An 18,624-nucleotide genomic window follows, 5' to 3' on the forward strand; every position below is an offset into this window, starting at 1 on the left:
TTTCTATGTCCTGGATGTTGTCAAGCTTCTTGAGTGCAGTTGAGTGTTACTGCATTATAACTGCATTACACAGAAAACTTCTGTTGCTCTTTGTTGGAGCTATTTTATGCTTCATCATATTCTGAGGTGGACGAAGCATCCAAAAATGATGGCCTTAGGCCCATTCAGGAATTTGAGAGGCATACATGGTGAAATAACCTGACCAAGGTTCAATAATAGTGAACGTATCTTCGATATTTTGGAAATACAAGAATAGTAGATGGTTACATGTCATTTCTTGGAGGACACATTCTTCATTGAATCTAAGAAATATGTTTGATATCTAGTGAATTCCTATGGAAAGATCTTCAATTTGAGCATATATAATGTTGTTAAAACTGAACGGTACTGCAAAAGTTGCCAAATTCATAAATTCAGCAACACTAATTCCCACATTCTTAAGCTTAAGAATGTAAGAAAGAGAGGCTCAAATAGGCAATTCAGTGTTTGGAGCCTGCTCCACCATTCAACACAATCATGGTTGATCTCAACTCTGTTTCAACTCCACTCTCCATAACTTTTCAATGCATAACTAATTAAAAATCTGTATCTCTTCCTTAAAGTTACTCAATGTCTCAGCATCCACCATACTCTGGGGTTGTGAACTCTGCAGACTTACAATTCTTTGAGTGAAGTAATTTCTCATGTGGTTTAAACCTGTTAGTCCTTATTACATGTCTTCATGGGCTAGATTCAGCAGCCAGATTCACCTTTGAAATGGAACAAATCTACTGAGCTTCCTTTCCATGATGTCCCAGTTGTGGCATCAGTGAGGGGGTTCTGTACTACTACTTACTGCAATCCTACCATCACTGGTCAATATATATTTTGGCATTTGTACAGCTTCATGCATTAAGATAGGCCTTATCAGCAACTCATATTTGTGTCTAAACCATTCAAGTTCAAATTTATTGCTGAAATAGGACATATCCAGGCCATCTTGCCGAAGGATGGCCACCCTAACTTCTTTAATGCAGTAGTAACATAAATTTTAGTGTCAGTGTAATGCTAGGCCATACATTCTGAAGATTGGTGGACTGTATCAAACAGCCTATTGTTTCAGTTGTTGGGAATAAGCAAGATACTGACTATACACAACACTTGGTTGCAAAACTCAGAACACAGTATGCAGCATTAGCTGTGATTCCACAAATTGGACTACATTTGCTAAATGGCTACATACCTGACAACTGCTATAAGATTGTCAGTTGAGCCTGCATTGTGGCACACTTACATGCATTCAAAGCTACATATATTAAAAGGTTTTTGCAACATTTTGGTACTTGTTGCAAATTGTCTTAGTGATGCAAGACAAACAAATTTCAAAATGCATCTTTTTCAGCAATACACAAGTCCTGGACTAGCAAATAATTTTCGTTGAAGTTAACTGATTTGGTATTACAAATAGATTGTAGGATGTCAGTCATACACATGAGTTTAAGCCGCAAGAACAAGAATATTTCCAATCTAGCACGACAAAAACGTTTTAAAAATTCAATCACAAATTGGGCCTACCTCAAAGTTATCTACTTCTGTTTTCCTGGCAGCTGGTGAGAAGTGCTGTTTGTTTAAATATAAGAACATAAGAACTAGGAGCAGGAGTAGGCCATCTGGCCCCTTGAGCCTGCAGTGCCATTTAATAAGATCATGGCTGATCTTTTTATGACTCAACTCCACTTACCCACCCACTCACCATAATCCTTAATTACTTTACTGTTCAAAAATTTATCTAGCCTTGCCTCAAAAACAGTGAGGTAGCTTCAAACGCTTCACTGGGCTGGGAATTCCACAGATTCACAACCCTTTGGGTGAAGAAGTGCCTCCTGACCTCAGTCCTACATCTGTTGTCCTTTATTTTGAGGCAATGCCACCTACTCCTAGTTTCACCTGTTAGCGGAAACAACCTCCTGCCTCCACTTTATCTATTCCCTTCATAATCTTATATGTTTCTACAAGATCTCTCCTCATTCTTCTGAATTCCAATAAGTATAATCCCAGCCTACTCAGTTTCTCTTCATAACCCAACCCCCTCAACTCTGGAATCAACTGAGTGAATCTCCTCGGCACCCCCGGCCCCCCCAGTGCTAGTATATCTCTTCTTAAGGAGACCAAAGCTGCACACAGTACTCCAGGTGTGGCCTCACCAGGACCCTATACAGCTGCAGCATAGCCTCCCTGTTTTTAAACTGCATCCTTCTAGCAATGGCAGACAAAATTCCATTTGCCTTTTTAATCACCTGCTGCACCTGCAATCACACCTTCAATGATTCATGCACAAGGACACCCAAGTCCCTCTGCACAGCAGCATGCTGCAAGTTTTTACCCATTAAGCATAGTCCATTTTGCTGTTATTCCTACCAAAATGGATGGCCTCACACTTATCAAGATTGTACTCCACCTACCAGATCTTTGCCCACTCACTTAGACCAAATATATTTGAGAGACTGCATGTCTCACATCATACCCCCACTTTTGGCTTACACCCTTGTTGAATGGATTGCTAAGTCACAGGAAACTCAACAGTGAAAGGGAACATGTGGAACAGCACCTTTCCAGCACAGCTTGTGGGCAAAGAAGAGGAGTGTTTCTGTTCTCCCCCAAACCTACAACTGTGCCAGCTGATTAAGATAATCTGCATTCTCATACCGATCGGACTAGTATATTTACAAAGGCCCTATTTAAATCCACAAGAGTTTTCAATATAATGGAAAAGTTACCGGTTTTCTTCTGCATTTTAAAAGAACAAATTTTCTTGTCAGTTTAATTAAACTGCTTGAGGTTTTGATTTGTCTGAAGATATAGCTTTAAAAGATTGAGATTCGTATGGAAGAGCTTTAAGAGACTGATTTGCAAAAAAAACTAATTAAAAACCATTGATTACAGATAAAGCCTCTGCTATTTTTGATCCATCATTAAGTTGGCCAGCTTTAACCCAAAGTCTTTCCACATTTTGACCCGATTACATCATCTCCCAGGGAAAAAAGTATTCCAAGCAACATCCAACAGCTTGTTATGAGCTGCTAAATATCTTCCTCTTTTTAAGTTAAATTCAGTGTTCTTAGACATAACACTGCTATTCAAAACTGTAGCCAGACACTGATCTCAGTGTGGGTCATCAGCTTTTTCAAGCTGGCTCTGAAATCTTGCCAGACTCAGTAAGAATCTAAAAAAGAATTACTCATGCTGTCTGAAAGCAAATTGCAAATAGGAAGCTGCCCGAAAAACATTGCTAAAATCAAGCATTTTGTTTTATGAAACTTCTATAGAATAAAGCCAAGCTCAAGAAATAAACAGAACAACTGAGGCAAAAGGAGCAATTTTAACTTTGGTCAGTGCTGCAAAATAGACATAAGCTGACAGCACACTCACCCAATCAGAAAGGTAATGGAAGAGAAAAAACTAAAAGTGGGACATGGAATTCTATAGGACACATAATAATGGAACCCAAGATTATACTTCTCTTGAAGGAAGCATGCAAGTAGAAATAAAATCATACTTGCACTATGTTTCTTCCTTAATACGGTGTATTTTGGTCAAAAATGACATTTCAATGGAATAATGCTTGAATACTTGCAAAAATAGATGAACTGAGGTAGACCAAAGTTCACGGAGATTGTGTCAGCTTTGCAATCATGCTCCACTTATCCACCTTTTCCTATTTTAACTTTGTTTAATTGTCTATTAGTTTTAAAAATTAAGTTTTAAAATTAAGAATTGCTTCAGCAATCATTAGCTGCTTGCAGATGGGCAACTTCACCAGCCTTTCCACAGTGAAATCAGGGAAAGATTTCCTTAATGTTTTTGGCCGATGCCCCACATTCTAAACTCCCCCCTTCATGAAAATGGTTACAGTTTCCATAGAGACATAACTTTTAAAGAAATCTGAACTTCCACTGATTGCATTCTTTCAGCCAACAAGATTTCATGCTTTAAAGCTATTACAGTAACAAATGGTTAAAAAACTTGACTAAACCAGATTTTCTATTTCTCAGGCAACTTGTATTTTAAAGGCATGACCCTCAGTTTTTGGAAAGTTTCTAAATCCATCACAAAGCCTGATCAAATGTTTCTTCTCTCTTGTGCCACACTGGGACAAATCACATAGAATCCTTTAGATGGCAGCAGGACCCTTTTCTTTGACCATTGACCATCTCCCTCCCTCATCTCACTTGCTAACTCACAAAGCCCATCAGCCATTTTCCCCAGCGACCACACAGAATCTCTGTCTGTGATATTTACATAGTCATCAATTTGATGGGAAGCTTGTAACCTGATCTCAATATTTCCTGTGCCCTCTCCCCTCCTTGGTAATCGGTAGACATCCTTGATCATGACACCCTGTCATAAGTAAGTGGGCAGTTTATGGTACAAGTACTTACAACCTGATATCTCAACATTTCTAGGATTTTCAGACGCTCAGAGTCAAACCATTGTAAATTCAGACACTGCTGCTACTGTCTCCAAGTGTAAATACTTTGAAACAACTTCCTCTGTTAAAATAAAATCAAAGTCTTCCTTGGCCACCAGAACAATCAAACCATTTAGGCTTACTATTAGATAGACTCCACAACAAGTCACACAACTCCCCTTCATTTACCTTAAATTTCAAACTACAAATCTTACAATCGACTTATTTTATAAACTTCACAAATTTTTGGAAGAAAAACCTGGATTTCTAAACAATACACACAAATATATAGGCAGGCATATGAAACATAATTTAAAGAGCTAAAAGTCTGTCACTTCATTGGAGTCAATTTTTAAATATGAACATTGCCATCTTTATTGGCAATCTTTTTTCTATTGACCAATAACAATTTGCAAGAAGGATAGAGGAACTGGAAGCTACATTTTTAAAACCACTCAACTGTATACACGTGCAAATGACTTCCTCTGAAATGTGAAAGTGTGTGTTAGGACCCATATCCATTGTTAAAAATGATGCAAAGAAACCGTATGTCAAAGACAAGTGTGTGAAAATAATGCCACACTTGTAAAGGAAATTGATGGTAATCAGGATGAATTTTCTTAGATGTTGACAGGACATCAAAACAGATTAAAGCTTTACAAGTTAAATCTTCATGGATAATGCTACAAGATCCACATGCTTTTGTGGTGACAAAAGAAATTTGACATTTGACATTTTGCACAAGTATTTAGGAAGATTGAAAATATTTTAACTTCACTGAAAAGCAACTGTGAACAATGTTCATTTATCTGTTATTGTACGCTTAGAAGCAACCATCCAATTCTGAGTGTCAATTATTTTGCTCAACCAGTCTAGTCATTTTTTTCCAGTCCAACACTGATCGCTAATACGGTTTTCTCCAAATTAATGGTTATATCAGAATTAATACTGATTCTTTTTAGAATTAGTAGCTGTAGTGCTTGAGGAAAAAGGTCGAGATATTTTAAATCAATGGTCCCTGCATTCATTCACACTCTGAACACTTGTGACAATAAATTATTGTTTTGTGCATATGTATTTATAACACAATGATGATAAAAGAATTTTTTGAAAAGCAGATCAGTATCAGAGGTTGTTCGTATGCTTTAAAATAGGGGTCACATGACATGCTATTGTTTGAATTAGACTGATAATGACAGTGGCTTATGTTTGTCTTTCTTCTGTATATTTAATGAATTCAAAAATGGAGTTGCAAATCCCCAAACTGGGATTTTGTGCAGAATGGATTGAATATTCCAAAAAGAAGTAAAAATGTACAGGTAAAATACATTTTAATTTCTTTTACTTGAAGTTGCCACTCAACTTCTTAACTGTAATGCTTTGATAATAGCACTTTGAGAAGCGACTATTGTGGTGTTTGACGATTCTGAGAGATTACTCCCAGGTTTGTCAATAGGTTATCTTGATATTGGCAAGAAATGACTTTAGAACACTTGACTATTCTTGTACAAAGCAATAAGTAAGGGTACAATCATAAAATTTTTTAATAAGTTAAACATAGACAACCTATAAACTGCAGCCAACCTAACACTTCTTGCATTAAGCTGGTGTTGTTTGTGGCTCATTTGTTAGTAATCATGCTTCCATCAGCTTGCTTGAGGGCTTGAGCAGAACAATCTAGACTGACCGGCCAATGCAGTACTGAAGGAATTCAGTACCATTGAAGATACTGTCCTTGGATGAGATGTTAATCAAAGGACCATGCACACACTCCGGAAGATGTAAAAGATCCTACCATACTGCTTCAAAAAAAGCAAGTGATGGGGTTCAGGTACTCCAGTGTCATGATCACTAATCATACCTCAATAAAAAAAACTGCCGACTCGTTATCTCAACACATTTTGTGGATGCTATAAATTAGCTCTGCATTTCCTAAATAACAAGAGTACTTGGGAATGCTCTGTGGTCTTGGAAGGCACTATACAAATACAAAGTTTTTTTTTTCCTCTATTCTAATTGCCAGCATGAACAGTGGAGCAATGGTGCAGAAAACATGGCTGTCAGGAAAATGTTCAATTTACTGGTATCATTGCTTTTATGTTGCAGCATATTTAGTCGTGACTAAAGGAATAGGAAGCCATCTGAATCCTATGATGAGATTACCAGTGCGAATTCACTCATATCCATCAATAATTATTAACACAAATATAGACATGTTGGCATACAGAAAACAAATTACTGCATATACACAAGTCACTTTGCAAAGAAGGCATATTTACACTTTGGGTAGAAAGGATTGAGAAGTGAAAGGCAAAGAAACTCCTTATTATGGTGAAAGAATTAAAGGCAAAAGAAAATATTTTGATCATCAAGTTAAAGTTTGAATCATCTGCAAGTATTATATAGAATTACAGAATGTACAGTACAGGAACAAGTAATTTAGTCTTATATCTTACTTTGTCAAATTCTTTTTCCCTTGTGTGTTTATTCAGCTCCCCCTTAAAAGCATCCATGATATCTATTTCAACTGTTCCTGGTGGTACTGGTTTTCACATTCTAACAACTCTCTACACGAAACAAAAAAACACGCATTTTTACAGCACCTTTCATAATGATCAGATGGTTCAAAGTGCTTTACAGCAAATGAAGTATTTCTGAAGAGTCATCACTGCTGTAATGTAGGAACCAGACCAGCCAATTTATGCACACATATAATAACAGCAATATAATAAAACTAAAATAATCTTGTGTTGGCAATGTTCATTGAGGAATAAATATCGGCCATACCATCAGACAACAGTCACGTTCCCGTCTCCAAAACTGCATTTGAGAATAGTTTACTTTCCTGGGAGAGCAGGCTTGTCCTCAATTTATTATCTCTTCAGTCAGCGCAGCACACATTTAGTACTAAGTTTTGTGTCAAGTTCTAGAACGGGACAGAGACCAGAAGTGCTACCAACTGAGGTACAGGTTGTCACGCAAATGGTGAAACAAGTGTTTGTAATGGGGGATCTCACCAAGCAGTTGGGAACATGACCAGACTCTCACGTAATCAGTGTTGGTGGAAGTCCATTACATTGAGTGGCAAATATTGGGCTTGCTCCAAGATTAGGGATACTGGGAAGGAACTGCAACTCAAGAGCTTCTGGCCTCTCAGTATCTAATAGCTCTCATTGTGCAACCGAGGATGGTAGCCGCTGGAGGGAATGCAACCATGAGGAGCGGACCAGGGCTGAAGAGACCCTAGATCAAAAGATGAATAACGGCAAAATGTGCGTTGGGGAACATGGGGCAGGAAGTAGGTTAGAGGCAACAGCAGGTCAGGTGACCCTCAGTGCTTTCCCCCTACTGCTCTGTTGCCTTCCTGATTCCAGGTTGGTCGATCTGTCTCCTCTTTCCTGGTGCCTATAAACAAACAGGACGTGGCTCACTTTTCAGGGTCATCACATCATGACTCTCCTGTTTGTTACTGAATGAAAAGCAGCAGCAGTGGTGGAGGTCAATAAATTATAATGCCAGTAAAACATTAATTACAATTTTTAATAGGGAATTATTGTCAGGACAGGAAGTATCAATGAATCTTCCCACCTGAACTTAATTGTGTGGAAGTGTGTTTGCACACACAGCACCGTCTCGCTAAGTATTAATCCTGGCTGAAACCTGTTTTCTGCTACAACCACAATCCCAACTTCTTTTGGAGTACTGTGTCCAGTTCTGGTCTCCCTGCCACAGGAAGGATATTATTAAGCTTGAGAGGGCTCAGAAGAGATTTAACAGTTGTTGCTGGGAATGGAGGGTTTGAGTTATAAGAAGAAGCTGGGACTGTTAGTTCCCCCCAAAGCAGCAGAGCAGGTTAACTCTACAGAAGTTTAAATATTGAGGGGTATAGATAAGATGAATGGCAGGTAAATTTAACCTAGGGTGGGGGACTGGAAGACTAGTGGCTATATTTTTACAGTAAGAGGAGAAAGACTTCAAAAAGACATTAAGGGAATTTTTTTTAAAACAATGTAGTTCATGTGTGGAAGTAACTTCCAAAGGAGTGGCAGATTCGGGTATAGTTACGTTGTTTGAGACATTTAGATAAGTACATGAATAAGAAATGTTTGGAGGCATTTGGAACTAGGTGAGTTTGGGATTATGGACTAGTTGGACTGAGGGGTCTATTTCCATGCTCTAAGACTCTAATTAAATCTGTCCCACCACCAAACCTGTCTGGTGGGGCAGTAAATTCAATCCAAATTTCTGACAAGAGTTTTTCCCGAATTCCTGATGAGGTTTATTACAGACCATCCTGTATTTGGTCTTATTGAAAGCTTAAATGAGTGAAAATATGAAAATGAAAATACACCAGAGAACGAAAAAGCAGGCAAAAAACAGATACTGAAATGTATTGAAATTAAAGTTGGAAATAATGGAAACACAAATGAGGCCCACCCATCCTAAGAAGAGAGAAACAGACCACATTTCAAACTTTGGCAGAGCTACGTCCTCAACAAAAGTTAACACCCAGAACTTCAACACTTCTCCGCTGAATGCAAACAGACCCCTCTCCACTTCCGTAGGAACTGTTTTCAAACAAATGAAAATGCTTTTGTCAAAATTTATTAAAACCAGTGCAGATCATATTGCTAACTTCACAGAGAAAATGACAACTTGTACTGTTTCTGAAATTTCGATAGAGTTTGCTTCCTGGACTCTAGAAAATTAATGCAAGCATCAAAATTTGGGCCATTTGAGAGACCAAAAACGTGAAGAACTAAAAGAAAGAAAAATAGTCAAACCATTTTTCACAAATTTTGTGATGGCATCTTGGGTTCACCACTTTGTTAGGCACTGGGGGCTGGAAAAAGAATTAAAGCATGACAAACTCTGCAAAAATGATTAAACATGTCAATATAATGGTATTTTCTGTATAAGAAATGCCTGTAATGATTTCCATTGAAAGCTTGCTTCTATGGGAAAACATCAATTGGAGTTCATGGTGTTTGCTACAGATGTCACTCTTAGTCAGCGAGGCTCAACAGGTTACATGCTCAGCTCCCAAATGTGCACCCTACAAGTCACATGCCATTTTATGAATATAGTTAGATCGTACTTAGAGCACTGTGCATTTCTGCTCTTCTTCATTCATGGGATATGAGTATCACAATACAATTTAACATAATGGTGCACACAGCTTCACAATCAATTAGCACTGGGCATGCCAGCAACACACACACATCCCATAAAGGAGTTAAAAATCAGCTTCAAATAGAAGTAAGAGCTTACAGAAATTATACAACAACATCAATATAGAGGCACTGGATAAAGTGCAAAAGTGATTTACAAGGATGATACCAGAAACAACAGATTGGAAATGACCGAAGACTCAACAGGCTTGGGATGTTTCCTATTGACAAGAGAAAGCAGATAAAGGTAATGTAATTTCTTTTTCTCTGTAGAGGGATTTCACAGAATATAATGTCCAACAATATAGATGTACAAGCCATTATAAATAGGCAAGTCACTAATAAGTCCACTGGATGTTCAGCAGAAATTAATATTCAGCTAGCGGCGAGAAAGTGGAATTTATTACTGTATGGAGAAGTTGAGGTTAATAGATGCACTTAGAGGGAAGCTTGATAAATACATGAAAGAACAACAAATTGGAAGGTATGTTGAAATACAGTGGATGCGTATCAGGCTGATATCTTGTGCTGTAAATACAACATAATAGTGTAAACATATTGAAAATCTTTTTACCATTTGGTTAAGAACATAAAAATATTACAAAAAGGGAAAAGACTATGCCATTTGATGCCCCAGGCCATTTACCACTCCACGTGATTATGTTTTGGTCAGATGGTAGCCTCAATACATTTTCCTGTCTGTTCTCCATTACTCCTGACTGCCTTGCAGATTAAAATCCCATTTAATTGAACCTTAAGCACATTCAATGATAATAACTGCCAGAAGGTTCTAATGTAGAAAATTCCATAGATTAACAACCTCAAAATCTCAGAACTTGAGCACCGAAGCAGACTTAGTCAACGGTATGTTAGCACCACCCAACATTTGTTAACTGCTAACGGTTCCAAAATTCAAATCATTATTGTTCTGAGAATAGCTTTGAATATAAATATGTCAAAGTATGTCACTTTTTGGACAGGTGTTAATGTGGATGCACCATAAAAACAAAACATTAAATGGGGAACACTTAGATACGAACTGGCAAACAACAGAATCCAGTCAGTCAATCTAATCATATTTACCTTCTATTTTTATGAAGAGATATCTTGACGCATATTTGACTTGCTAAGCATTGCCTTTATTTGATCATTGGTAGGGTTATCCCTACCTTTGTAGAACAGTCAGTGTTAGAGGGAAGCACGGCTTTAATTAATAAAACGGAAATAGAATCATCGTTCTGTCATAAATGCGACCATACTTTCCCCACAGAAGGGAGACCAAAAATAATAACTTACACATTAAAAAAAATCGTCTGCTGTTTATTTATGAGAACAAAAATTTGACAGAATTGAAAAACCAATGCTAACACCATGACTCATACTTTCCATTCACACAGATTTTCACTTTAATCCTCCATCAACTGATGTTTATCTCTGTGGTACATGTTTTAAAAATGCTTTTAAGTGTCAATAAATATCCAAAGTACTCATTTGAATGATATTAAAATTATACACCTATATGTGGTCAGTTGGACCCAGAAATATTTTGCAAATATTCCTGCCCCTCTTCTAAAGAGACAGTGGCCTTTAACGTAAGCAGAATGAAACCACATGGTCTGATAGCACTTTCAATTGGAAATTTTTTGTCTGCAGTCTCCATTGATTTTAGCATTCCAGAACTCATGCATGACATTATCTTTGATAATGGGAACTGCAGATGCTGGAGATTCCAAGATAATAAAATGTGAGGCTGGATGAACACAGCAGGCCAAGCAGCATCTCAGGAGCACAAAAGCTGACGTTTCGGGCCTAGACCCATCATCAGAGAGGGCGATGGGGGGAGGGAACTGGAATAAATAGGGAGAGAGGGGGAGGCGGACCGAAGATGGAGAGTAAAGAAGATAGGTGGAGAGGGTGTAGGTGGGGAGGTAGGGAGGGGATAGGTCAGTCCAGGGAAGACGGACAGGTCAAGGGGGTGGGATGAGGTTAGTAGGTAGCTGGGGGTGCGGCTTGGGGTGGGAGGAAGGGATGGGTGAGAGGAAGAACCGGTTAGGGAGGCAGAGACAGGTTGGACTGGTTTTGGGATGCAGTGGTGGGGGGGGGGGAAGAGCTGGGCTGGTTGTGTGGTGCAGTGGGGGGAGGGGATGAACTGGGCTGGTTTAGGGATGCAGTAGGGGAAGGGGAGATTTTGAAACTGGTGAAGTCCACATTGATACCATATGGCTGCAGGGTTCTCAGGCGGAATATGAGTTGCTGTTCCTGCAACCTTCGGGTGGCATCATTGTGGCAGTGCAGGAGGCCCATGATGGACATGTCATCAAGAGAATGGGAGGGGGAGTGGAAATGGTTTGCGACTGGGAGGTGCAGTTGTTTGTGGTATACTGCATCCACTGTACCCGGTGCGGCTTCCTCTACATTGGGGAAACCAAGCGGAAGCTTGGGGACCGCTTTGCAGAACACCTCCGCTCAGTTCGCAACAAACAACTGCACCTCCCAGTCGCAAACCAGTTCCACTCCCCCTCCCATTCTCTTGATGACATGTCCATCATGGGCCTCCTGCACTGCCACAATGATGCCACCCGAAGGTTGCAGGAACAGCAACTCATATTCCGCCTGGGAACCCTGCAGCCATATGGTATCAATGTGGACTTCACCAGTTTCAAAATCTCCCCTTCCCCTACTGCATCCCTAAACCAGCCCAGTTCATCCCCTCCCCCCACTGCACCACACAACCAGCCCAGCTCTTCCCCCCCCACCCACTGCATCCCAAAACTAGTCCAACCTGTCTCTGCCTCCCTAACCGGTTCTTCCTCTCACCCCAAGCCGCACCCCCAGCTACCTACTAACCTCATCCCACCTCCTTGACCTGTCCGTCTTCCCTGGACTGACCTATCCCCTCCCTACCTCCCCACCTACACCCTCTCCACCTATCTTCTTTACTCTCCATCTTCGGTCCGCCTCCCCCTCTCTCCCTATTTATTCCAGTTCCCTCCCCCCATCCCCCTCTCTGATGAAGGGTCTAGGCCCGAAACGTCAGCTTTTGTGCTCCTGAGATGCTGCTTGGCCTGCTGTGTTCATCCAGCCTCACATTTTATTATCATGACATTATCTTTGCCAGGTTTTAAAAGAAGCACCTCAAAATATTAATTCTGATTTTTCTTATGACATAACATAGTCCTTTCATTCACTTGTGTGAGCCAGATCAGCCATGCCTTGATTTTAAAATTTGAGTTCACATCTCTCCATGCCATACCTTCCTCCCCAACTCTAACTCATTTAGCTCTGTAAGCCTCTGAGATATTCAAGTTTCCTCTATTCTGAAATCCTGCATATCCATAATGATATGGAAGTGCCAGTGTTAGACCTGACCGAACAAAGTCAGAAGTCACACGACACATGAAAGAGCAGCACTTCAGAAGCTTGGTGATTTCAAATAAACCTGTTGGACTATAACCTGGTGTCGTGAACTTTGGAATTTGCTCACGGCTGATGAATATGCATTCAGCTGTCCAACATCCAACTCCAGGCATTTGTTCCCCGAAGCTCTCTGCCTCTCTATTTTTCTCTTCACCATTTTGATGTTCCCTAAAACCTATCTTTTTGACTAAGGGTTTTAATAATAGTCCTAATAGGTATTTGTGGCACAACACCTAATCTTGTTTGATGATGCTACTGCAAAATGCCTTGGATGACTTATTACATTAAAACTGCCATATAACTAAGATGTTGAGCATTAAAACTCCAACACTAACCTATAACAATAGCAGGAGCTTGTTTGATATGCATGTTAAGATTTTGGTCATGTGGATTTTTTGTGAGCCTACTAATTATGGTGTTCAATAAATATTAATTTATTTTTGCAAAGGCAGTAAATGTTAGCACATACATTATTGCATGCGACAAGATAATATTTCAGTAAATTTTCTGGTTATTGTACTAACACAAAGAGATATGCTGTTCTATAACACCAGCATGGAACTGCATAATGCAAAATATAATAGCCCATTGTTCAGATACGGCTTTCTTCCCCCCACAGCTTTCACTTGAAATGCTGATAAAGAAATGTATCAACCATAAAAACGCAACTTGCATTTATAAAGCACATTTAAGATAGTAAAAGATTCCAAAGCAATTCCAAGGAACAATTATCCAACGAAACTTGACATCGAGCCATATTAGGAAATATTAAAGTGAGTCACCAACATCTTCATCAGAGAGGTGGTCTAAAGTATTGTCTTAAGGGATGGAAAAGAGTTAGAAGGGCGAATAGATTTTGAAGAGAATTCCAGAGATTAAAGAGTTGGCGGCTGCAGGCACTGTCACCAATGGTAATGCAAATCATACTTAAGAGATCAGAATTAATGGAGCAAGTAAAATGTTAACTGCTGCGGCAAAGGAACATTTTCAGATTGGCATACATCAATATTAATTACTAGATAACAAAGTGTGAAGCTGGACGAACACAGCAGCCCAAGCAGCATCTCAGGAGCACAAAAGCTGACGTTTCGGGCTTAAACCCTTCAGAAAGGGGGATGGGGAGAGGGTTCTGAAATAAATAGGGAGAGAGGGGGAGGCGGACCAAAGATGGAGAGAAAAGAAGATAGGTGGAGAGGAGAGTGTAGGTGGGGAGGTAGGGAGGGGATAGGTCAGTCCAGGGAAGACGGATAGGTCAAGGGGGCGGGATGAGGTTAGTAGGTAGGAAATGGAGGTGCAGCTTGAGGTGGGAGAAGGGACGGGTGAGAGGAAGAACAGGTTAGGGCGGCGGGGACAGGCTGTGCTGGTTTTGGGATGCAGTGGGGGAAGGGAGATTTTGAAGCTTGTGAAGTCCACATTGATACCATTGGGTTGCAGGGTTCCCAAGCGGAATATGAGTTGCTGTTCTTGCAACCTTCGGGTGGTATCATAATGGCACTGCAGGAGGCCCATGATGGACATGTCGGCTGAGGAATGGGAGGAGGAGTTAAAATGGTTTGCAACAGGGAGGTGCAGTTGTTTATTGCGAACCAAGCGGAGGTGTTCTGCAAAGCGGTCCCCAAGTCTCTGCTTGGTTTCCCCAATGTAGAGGAAGCCACACGGATACAATGGATACAGTATACCACATTGGCAGATGTGCAGGTGAACACCTGCTTAATATGGAAAGTCATCTTGGGGCCTGGGATGGGGGTGAGGGAGGAGGTGTGGGGGCAAGTGTAGCATTTCCTGCGGTTGCAGGGGAAGGTGCCGAGTGTGGTGGAGTTGGAGTGGAGTGTGGAGCAGACAAGTTGGTCACGGAGAGAGTGGTCTCTCTGGAAGGCAGACAAGGGTGGGGATGGAAAAATGGCTTGGGTGGTGGGGTTGGATTGTAAATGGCGGAAGTCTCAGAGGATGATGCGTTGTATCCGGAGGTTGGTGGGGTGGTGTGTGAGAACGAGGTTGCGGCGGGGGCGGGGTGTGAGGGATGTGTTGCGGGAAGTGCGGGAGATGTGGTCAAGGACGTTCTCAACCACTGCGGGTGGGAAGTTGTGGTCCTTGAAGAACATGGACATCTGGGATGTGTGGGAGTGGAATGCCTCATCCTGGGAGCAGATGCGGCGGGAGGCGGAGGAATTGGGAATAGGGGATGGAATTTCTGCAGGAGGGTGGGTGGGTGGGAGGAGGTGTAATCTAGGTAGCTGTGGGAGTCAGTGGGCTTGAAATGGACATCAGTTTCTACCTGAGATGGAGACTGAGGTCCAGGAAGGTGAGGGACGTTTTGGAGATGGCCCAGGTGAACTTGAGGTTGGGGTGGAAGGTGTAGGTGAAGTGGATGAACTGTTCGAGCTCCTCTGGGGAGCAAGAGGTGTTGCCGATACAGTCATCAATGTAACGGAGGAAGAGGTGGGGTTTGGGGCCTGTGTAGGTGCGGAAGAGGGACTGTTCCACGTAACCTACAAAGAGGCAGGCATAGCTTAGGCCCATGCGGGTACCCATGGCCTTTGTCCAAAGGAAGTGGGAGGAATCGAAAGAGACTGATATCCATTTCAAGCCCACCGACTCCCACAGCTATCTAGAATTCACCACTTTCCACCCACACTCCTTCAAAATTACCATCCCCTATTCCCAATTCCTCCGCCTCCACTGCATCTGCTCCCAGGAATCCACTCCCGCATATCCCAGATGTCCACGTTTTTCCAAGGACTGCAACTTTCCCCCCGCAGTGGTCCAGAATGCCCTTGACTGCGTCTCCCGCATTTCCCACAACACATCCCTCACACCCCGCACCTGCCACAACCATCCCAAGAGGATCCCCCTCGTTCTCACACACCACCCCACCAACCTCCGGATAAAACGCATCATCCGCCGACACTTCCGCCATCTACAATCCGACCCCACCACCCAAGCCACATTTCCATCCCCACCCTTGTCTGCCTTCCGGCGAGACCACTCTCTCCGTGATTCCCTTGTCCGCTCCACACTCGCCTCCAACCCCACCACACCCTGCAACCGCAGGAAGTGCTACACTTGCCCCCACACCTACTCCCTCACCCCCATCTCAGGCCCCAAGATGACTTTCCAAATTAAGCAGATGTTCACCTGCACATCTGCCAATGTAGTATACTGTATCCGTTGTACCCAGTGTGGCTTCCGCTACATTGGGGAAACCAAGCGGAGGCTCGGGGACCGCTTTGCAGAACACCTCCACTTGGTTCGCAATAAACAATTGCACCTCCCAGTTGCGAACCATTTTAACTCCCCCTCCCATTCCTCAGACGACATGTCTATCATGGGCCCCTGCAGTGCCACAAGGATGCCACCCAAAGGTTGCAAGAACAGCAACTCATATTCCGCTTGGGAACCCTGCAGCCGAATGGTATCAATGTGGACTTCACAAGCTTCAAAATCTCCCCTGCCCCCACTACATCCCAAAACCAGCCCAGCTTGTGCCCACTTCCCTAACCTGTTCTCACCCATCCCTTCCTCCCACCTCAAGCTGCACCTCCATTTCCTACCTGCTAACCTCATCCCACCTCCTTGACCTGTCCGTCTTCCCTGGACTGACCTTTCCCCTCCCTACCTCCCCACCTATCTTCTTTTCTCTCCATCTTCGGTCCGCCTCCCCTTCTCTCCCTATTTATTCCAGAACCCTCTCCAGGGTCTAGGCCTGAAACGTCAGCTTTTGTGCTCCTGAGATGCAGCTTGGCCTGCTGTGTTCATCCAGCTTCACACTTTGTTATCTTGGATTCTCCACCATCTGCAGTTCCCATTATTTCTGATACAATATTAATTACTAGCTCCATGGTAGAAGAAAAAACGTCCTGACTTAAGGTTTTCTCTTTTTCAAATATGTGCTGTATTTTCATCAGTTACCACTCCTTAGTTATTTTTATAAATTTGCATTCAATCAGGTGAAAGAGTGAATTACTTTCCAGTGAGCTATCTGCAACACTTTTGAACACAGTATAAAACTTATTAATCCTATATTTTAGGGAGGCTGGAAAATGCCCATAAGTGTACCCCAGTCAATTCAAAGACTTATTGCACTAATGGAATTTTCTCAACTTTCCAGTGCAGTGGTATCATGTCACACTACAGCTACGTGTTCCCTGGATGTCAGGCTATACATCAACAGGAATGGGGGAGGGGTTGAACATGGATGTGAATATTGTTGAGCAGGCTGATAGGAGACTGGCTTTAGAAAGGTCTGGAAATAATTATCGCTATCGGGGGAAAAAGGGAATTGTCTGGAAACCTCGGCTTACCACTCGCTCAGATTCCAGAAGCTCTGGTTTGACTCTTGCCATCGGCATCCCATCAAGCATTAGCATTATGTTCTCAAAAGGTGTCTTCGCTGTTCAAACACTGCAGAGAAAGTGAAAAATAGGCATGTATGAGAGGGCCATTTTAGTAGTACTTCTGACCCTTGTACCACCACCCCCTCTACGCTAGCTGAAATTACTAAAACAAATGCGAGTTACTGCAAGCATGCAACTTGAACTATTAAGATTGTTGCAACATTGGATTTCGAGCTTACGGTACCAGATTTTTCGATAGGCTTCAATAAGTTGGTGTTCTGGGGCAGGCCTCCGAGTGACTGTGTACTTCTTGTTCGGAGACCCAAGAGGACCTTGTCCTCATCCTGTTTTGTTTGAAATGCAAGCTCTCTTTCAGAATTCAGCCAGGGATACATGAAGTGAAAATGCCACAGGCTACATTACTGACAGACATTGAACGATGAACGGATGGAACTGAGCCCCCTTGAGGAAGCATTGCTCAATGAGAAAGCAGCTGCTTCACATAAGGATGTCCATGTCATGCAGAAGTGGAACGGGTTACGAGCAGGGAAGAGATTTGAGAAATGCATGATTAATGAACTGTCAGAAAGGAAAAGTCATACACCAGTGGTGGTGTTTTTATCCTCACCACCCTATCATAACTGCTTTCATAACAAGTATTTCAAAACTCATTGTGATCATTACATTCATCACTTCAATGATCCCAGAAAAGGGGGCATTGAATAACAGCTTTTCATTGAGTGATGCAAAGTCAAGTTTATACACTGTTTTTCAGTCCAAGGTCTCACGTCAACTTCACCCATGTCATGATTTTAAACTGCATTGTATTTACTTTGGATCTGCTTTCTTTGCTATTCAACAATCACAGTACAGCAGAAACTGGGTACGCTTTGGCTCAGTTGGCTGGATGATTGGTTTGTGAAGTAGTATGATGGGGATGCTATCAGTGTGTGTTTGATCCCTGCTCCAGCTGAGGTTACCATGAAGGACTCTTGTTCCCAACCTCTCCCCTCCCCTGAGCTATGGTGGCCCTCAGGTTAAATCACGAGTTGGCTGTCTCCAAGGACAGAGTAGCCCTATGGTCTGGTGAGACGATCATGGTTTGATAATGACAACAGTAGAAACCCAAATACCTGCACTGCCTGAATACCCTTCTTGCCCGTGAATAAACCATGAAGCCAGAAAATATAGAAGTTGGCCATTCAGCCCATCAAGTCCGCTCCACCATTCAATGAGATCATGGCTGACCTGATAA

At 41.9% G+C, this 18,624-nt stretch overlaps 1 protein-coding gene across 2 annotated transcripts in view; it reads right to left on the minus strand.

Annotated features, from left to right (window-relative positions):
* Positions 1-18,624, minus strand: part of klf12b (Kruppel like factor 12b) — a 245,836-nt gene that overhangs the window by 108,867 nt on the left and 118,345 nt on the right. For both annotated transcript variants that reach the window (XM_048533326.2, XM_048533325.2), the window contains exon 2: positions 17,337-17,436. In XM_048533326.2, the coding sequence (XP_048389283.1) occupies positions 17,337-17,402 (66 nt within the window). In that variant the 5' untranslated portion in view covers positions 17,403-17,436. The remainder of the gene's footprint in view (positions 1-17,336; positions 17,437-18,624) is intronic.

This window comes from Stegostoma tigrinum, chromosome 6 (genome assembly GCF_030684315.1).
Source record: "Stegostoma tigrinum isolate sSteTig4 chromosome 6, sSteTig4.hap1, whole genome shotgun sequence".
NCBI classification, from domain to species: Eukaryota; Metazoa; Chordata; class Chondrichthyes; order Orectolobiformes; family Stegostomatidae; genus Stegostoma; species Stegostoma tigrinum.